The sequence below is a fragment of the Vitis riparia genome, chromosome 19 (assembly GCF_004353265.1).
Source record: "Vitis riparia cultivar Riparia Gloire de Montpellier isolate 1030 chromosome 19, EGFV_Vit.rip_1.0, whole genome shotgun sequence".
NCBI lineage: Eukaryota > Viridiplantae > Streptophyta > Magnoliopsida > Vitales > Vitaceae > Vitis > Vitis riparia.
Genome location: NC_048449.1, coordinates 22,668,690 through 22,675,412, shown reverse-complemented (window position 1 = coordinate 22,675,412; position 6,723 = coordinate 22,668,690). Strand labels below are relative to the sequence as shown.

General features: G+C 35.5%; 1 protein-coding gene across 1 annotated transcript; it reads left to right on the top strand.

Moving 5' to 3' along the window:
• The first annotated feature begins 4,985 nt into the window (after positions 1–4,985).
• Positions 4,986–6,451, top strand: LOC117908333. The gene is made up of 2 exons (XM_034821932.1): positions 4,986–6,099; positions 6,417–6,451. Exons 1-2 carry the CDS (start codon positions 4,986–4,988, stop codon positions 6,449–6,451), a joined length of 1,149 nt encoding a protein of 382 aa, XP_034677823.1.
• The last annotated feature ends 272 nt before the right edge of the window (positions 6,452–6,723 follow it).

The window sequence follows — 6,723 nt, the reverse complement described above, 5'->3', positions numbered from 1 at the left end:
ATAATTTTAGGTGTGTCGTTTAAATTTAATATAATTTTAAAATTTCATAAAATTAGTTAGGAGACATCTTTTAATGAATTAGGTGTCGTTTAAATACATCTTTTGTTCTTAAAAATAGAAAAATTAGCGACTCCTATATTTTATAAACTTGTCAAGGACTTATTTTAAAAAGAGTGATAATTTTTTAAACCATATAAATATAATTATTAATAAGTAGTGAGTGTTAATAAGATGTAATGAATAATTAATTTTAAAAATACTTTCATTTAAAATAAAGATATATTTTTTTATATTGTTAAAATTTTTAAGGAAATAAACCTTTCTTGACTTTTAAACCCCACTTTTAGTGTTTAAAGGGCTCCAGCAATCCCTTGTTATAGACAAATATGTTCGTGGTTTTAATTGGTGAATTACTTGGATTTAAAGGAAAAATGAAATTCTTAGATAACCAAGCCCAGTCCATTCAGTTCAGTAGTTAGGGCTTTGCCTCAAGCCCATTATTTAGTTGGGCCTATGTTGGAAGAGAGAAATATATTACATCATATGTAGTTTACTCCTCCAATCTCACCATTTCAACTTATTTAGGAAGATTGATATTTTTTCTTTTGGGATAATTGTGTATTGGACCCAATTGGGCTTAAAAATTAAACTTTGGTCCATATAAGTTCACTATTTAGGCCCAAAACCTAGAAAAAGTGTGAAAATTAAAAAGAAGGATATTAATTTTTATCTTTCCAAAATTGACCTTTGTTCACTATGAAAAAAAAAAAAACATTAATTTAAATTTTATTTCTTTTGTAAACCTCAATAAAATTTAATACAATTTAGTGATTTGGAAAAAAAATACATCATTTTCCAAAAAAAATAAAAATAAATTATTATTATTATTATTATTTTAAAATCAAACATCTTGGAAAATATATATTTTTAAAATTGTGTATATAAAAAATAACTAAAAATATGTCAAATTTATTTTTTAAAAATGATATATTTTTAGAATATATTTTTAAAAAAATTATTTTTCTAAAAATAATAAAATTTTAGAATAATTATTTCAAAAAAATTAAAATAAAAAAGTTTGTCAAACATTATGGTAGAAAATAGTTTTGAAGGGTATATTGGTCTCTTCATATTTTATATTCTCCCCATCAATTATACAACTTATATGAATCAAAGCTTAATTTTTGGGTCCAGCTAGATTCAAAACACAATTGTCCCAGATTTTATGAATCAGCCATAAATGACTCTTGGGCAGCGTTCAACTTCTCCTTTTGGCATTTCTCTATGAATTTCAAGTATGTAAGTGAAGTGAGGCTGCCTATCGAGTCTGGTAGTGTTGCCAAACCAGAAAAGTCCTCAATTCTAAGTGTTTGCAGAGATTTGAGTGAACCATCTTTTCTAGCAGTGATGTTAATTCAGGGAAGTCATGCATTTGAAGCTCTGTAAATGATATAAGGGTGCATATTGAGTCTGTTAATGTTGCCAAACCAGAACAATCGCCAATTCTGAGTGTCCATAGGGTGTTGAGGACAACCATGTCTTATGGCACTGATGTCAGCTCTGGGTAAGGATGAAATGTATTGCAGACATCCCTCCTGAATTTAATATACATCAGAAAGTTTGAACACTATTAGATGCCTTAGACATCTGGTGGATATTAATAGTAAAAAATTCTTAACCAAGGTGAAATCTGCAAGAAAATAGAAATTAAATCAACCCAGAATTTTTCTCAAACTCAAAGTAAAATCTTAAAGTAATGATGGAAACAGCTTGCACCATACAAAGTGTTATATGACTTTTTTATGTATAATACAAGTGGTATTCTAAACACAGCATATTTGCTTTCACTTCATATTTGCTAATGCATACGAATCAAGTAAACAAAATTACAAGCAGAATATAACCTTCTTCGATCATTTTTTTTTTGTTAGGTAAAAGAGAGAAAAACAAAAATAACCTTCTTAGATCATTGAATGCAATAAAAAATGAAGCCAACGAAAGCAGGAAGAGAGGTTGGATCATGAATCTGAAATACATTGTAGGTGGCATGATTAAAGAGCCTATGAGTGCTTTTGAATTATCCATCCATTTCTAGTCAACATGAGAGTGCTGAGAGGTGTGTCCTTTTGGAATTGATTTCAATTCAGGGCACACAGCAATTTGAAGCTAAGATGTGAGGCAGTCTATAGATGATTTTTAGAATTTCCAGAATAGCAGAGATAGACTCAATTCTAAGTCCTTGGGGTTCATATGCCAACCTCATCGTCCTTCTATGCAAAGGTCTCAAGAGTAATGAAATTTAGAATCCGTTGACACATAAACATGGCCTATCTCACCTCTGAATTTTCAAATACTTGAGAGAGTCAAGAGTGGCAGCCACTGATACAGAGACATTAGTTTAAGGACCCCCAGTTCAATTACTCAAGGAAGTCAGGTGTCCAAGCCCCACAATTGTCCCTTTCCCATTGATTTGGGAGCATTACATCTGCCAAAAGAAAATATTAATCTAAGAAATTTTCTAGACATGAAGACTGTAAATCATATAGGACTAGCCCACCAAAGAAGAGGGAAAACTGAACATGCCACGTGACTAACATACTAAATTTTGCCTGTGTTATGTTTGGTGTCAGTTTTAAAGATAATGAAAAGCACAACATGGAGTTCTGTTTAGTCTGTGCTAGTATATACATGGAGCAGATTCAATGGAAGCAGTGTAGAAAATTTCTACTGTACATATTGCTAACTTGCTCAATCTTGTTACTATTTTAGTATGTACTAGAATCAACAAATATAATTACAAATTGTATTACACTCTTGATAGAATCATGGCAAAATGAAAGATGACATAGCCATCAATAGCAGGCAGGGAGTTACCTGAAACATATGGTGAAGAGTAGACAAGAATTGAAAGGAGAGTAGAAGTCTTTTTTGCATCTAGTAAATATGAATTTCAGGGAAGGAACGAATGCAGACACGGATTTCAAGTTGGGCCAAGGAATAATCACATCTTTAAGTAAGATGAAATCTGCAACAAAATATTAATTATATCAACCCTAGAATTTTCTGAAGTTTTTAGAATATAAAACTTAAAAACAAGAAATAGTATAGGTTTCAATTACCAATTCATTACTATGTCTAAGTTTACATCACATTAGTAATTGATTGGAGAGCAAAATTTCAAAACTTATTTGTTTAAGAATTTCATCAAATGGTTAAGGTCTGAACATAAATAACAAAATCATTATTGCTGTATATGCTAACACATACTATGATTATGAAAACAGAATTCATATAATTAATGAATATTGAATTAAATTGAAGCTATAAGAAAATGCGACGGGTGGAGTGGCTCTCTCAATTGATGGAATCTTCACCATGTATGAATTTTTAGGATATGAGCAATCATGGGTCAGCCTTCACATGTTTCCTTTTTAGCATCTTTCAAGTAAGTGCAGACAATGAAAGATTTTGAGTGTCAGGAGAATGCATCTCTTCCAGCAGTGATGTCAATTCAGTGCAATCACCAATATGAAGGTGTATAGATGAAGTGAAGCTGGCTATCTAGTGCGGTAATGTTGCCAAAATAGAGCAGTATTCCATGTTGAAACTTTGGATCATGGAAACATGTTGCAGTGGCTCCTCTGGGAGAGATATCATGCCATCTATGCTCCAAATACATTGATATCAGCAAGGTGAAATCAAAGCTTTTGAAGTAAAATGCCTAGCTTAGTACACAGCATCAACGTTAGTTTGAAGAAGCAAAAAATTTCAACCTTACTGATGTGAGCATTTAGTCAAGCACAGTAGGTTCAAATACAAAAGACATACCAAAACAAAACAAAGATAAAGGATTTCGGACCTGAAATGCCATTCTGTATCAGTTCTCACTTCATCCTCGAGACAAAGATGTGGGATATGAGAAATCTTGGGCCATTCTTCACTTGTTTCATTTTTGCATCTTTCCTCCAGGTGTCGACAACTAGAGATATCAAGTGTGTGCAGGTTTTGAGGGAATGCATCTCTTCCAGAAGTGATGTGAATTCAAGGCAATTATGAATGTATATTAGGCCCTGTATGTGAGGTAATAGTTGTCAATTTTGAGAGAACATATTCTTCTCGTAATGATGTGAATTCAGGGTTGCCATGAATTCCAAGCTATATGAAGAATTATCAAAACAAAATGATGCCAGAGCATTTTGAATGTAAGATAATAAAAATGAAGCCAATGAAAATGAGAAAAAAGGTTGGGAATTTCGCACCTAGAAAGCCATTTATCTTCAGCTTCGAAATTAATATCTGGGATATGGGCAATCTTGGGCCAATCTTCACCTGTTTCCTTTCTGCATCTCTCCTCTGGCTGCGAACAACCAGGGATATCAAGTAGCCATAGGTTTTTGAGGGACCGTATATCTTCTGGCAGTGATGTCAATTTGTAGGCACTATGTATTCCAAGGTATGTAAGTGAGGTGAGGCTGCCTGTCCAATGTGGTAATGTTGCCAAATTATAGCAGTCTTTAATGTTGAGATATTCGAGAGAGAAGACATGTTGAAGCAGCTCCTCTGGGAGAGATATCATATCATCTATGCCCTTGATAGACAGAGACCTCAATGAAGAAGCAGAGACAGACATTATCTGCTGTAATACCTCATTTTTTACTCTCTTCAGAATTAGTTGTATTAAAATTGATTACTGTGAAAACTTGCCTTCCTTGTTGAACAAAGAAATATGCAGAGTTTGTTAGGTTGTTACAAGTTAGTGGAATTTTTTTATTTTGTTATTTTTCATTTTCTGGATGAGCTGGACTCTTCTCGATTGTTCCAAGCCTTCCTATATATGTTGCTACTGTACAATCAGTAAAGGGAGGGAATCAATGAATTAGTTTTATTTCTCTCTCAGGCCTTTGTTTGCCTTTCTTGCCATTTACCTTTTGTTTTTCTATTATGGTATCAGAGCGTATTCCTTCCGTTTTTCCTTCCTTCTGAGCATGGCTAAAGGCAAACCTCCTCAGCATCCTTTTCAGTCTCCCATGGAAGATCATAGTAGTCCCTATTTTCTTCACAATGGTGATCATCCAAGTCTCTCTCTGGTTTCTCTTTCACTTGCTGGATCTGGTTCAAACTATCATTCTTGGCGCCGATCAATGGTTACAGCTCTAAATGCTAAGAACAAACTTGGGTTTATCGATGGAACCATCTCATGTCCTGCTGCAACAGATCTCCTTGCTGGTCCTTGGTCTCGCTGCAACAGCATGGTCATATCTTGGCTCTCTAACTCGGTTTGCAAAGAAATTGCAGAGAGCATCCTCTATCATGAAACAGCCCTCGAAATATGGAATGATCTATACGAACGATTTCATCAGGGCAGTGGTCCTCGAATTTTTGAACTCAAGCAAAAAATTCTTGCTCACACTCAAGGATCGGCTGATGTCAATACCTACTATACTCGACTGAAATCCTTGTGGGATGAGCTTCAAGAATTCAAAGCGATACCAGTTTGCAATTGCGGTGGCATGCGTGTTTATATGGAGGATCAACAACGAGAATCTGTGATGCAATTTCTGCTGGGTTTGAACGAATCCTTCGCTCAGATTCGAGCTCAGATCCTGTTGATGGAACCGGCTCCTCCGCTGAACAAAGTTTTCTCCCTGGTTGTTCAAGAAGAACGGCAGCGATCTCTTACCACCTCCAACTCTCCGACATTCACTGCTCCTGTTTCCTCCAGATTTCAAGCGGCATCCAGAGCTTCTTCTCCTAGTAATGCCTCTCGATCAAGAAAGGATCGCCCACTCTGTACCCATTGCAACATCTTGGGTCACACAGTTGATCGGTGCTACAAAATACATGGGTATCCACCTGGATTCAGAAATAGGCCCAACTTCAGGCCCAATGGTTCTTGCCCAAATCAGATGCTACCCAATAGTCTTCACACGAATAAGTTGACTCTCACAGATGGCTCCACCACCTCTGCATTTCCACCGCCTCTCACTCATGACCAGCACAATCAGTTATTGGCTCTCTTAAGTTTGCACAGCTCGAGTGGCTCCTCTACCTCATTCGGTGATAGCAACCCGCTTCAGCAATCCATTTCCAACTTCACTGGTATCCTTTCTCTTTCTCCTTCATCATCCACTCTCAACCCTCGCATTTGGATTTTAGATTCAGGGGCAACCCACCATGTTTGCACTAATTCCTCCATGTTTCACTCTATTCATTCATTTTCTTCCAACACTATCACTTTACCCACTGGTACAAAAATACCAATCACCGGAATAGGCACCATTCATCTGTCACCTCATCTCGTGCTTGAACATGTTCTCTATATTCCAACATTTCAATTTAATCTTATCTCCATTAGTGCCTTAACTCAAACCAATTGTTTTTCCTTTGATTTTATTGCTCATTTTTGCTTCATTCAGGACCATTCACAGGGGAAGCTAATTGGGATGGGTAGACGTCAAGGCAACCTTTACCTCTTAGATAGCTCAGTCTTTCGTTCTATTTCCTCTGTATTCGTTGTTGATAACAACACTTCTGCTCATGTAAACAAATTGTGGCATTTCAGATTAAGCCACCCATCCAATGTCAAACTCAGTGTATTGAAACCTCATTTACAGTTGCAAAGTAATGGTAATACCAATCTTTCTTGTTCAATCTGCCCTCTGGCAAAACAGAAACGTTTGCCATTTGATTGCCATAATAATTTATCTCATTCTCCCTTTGATC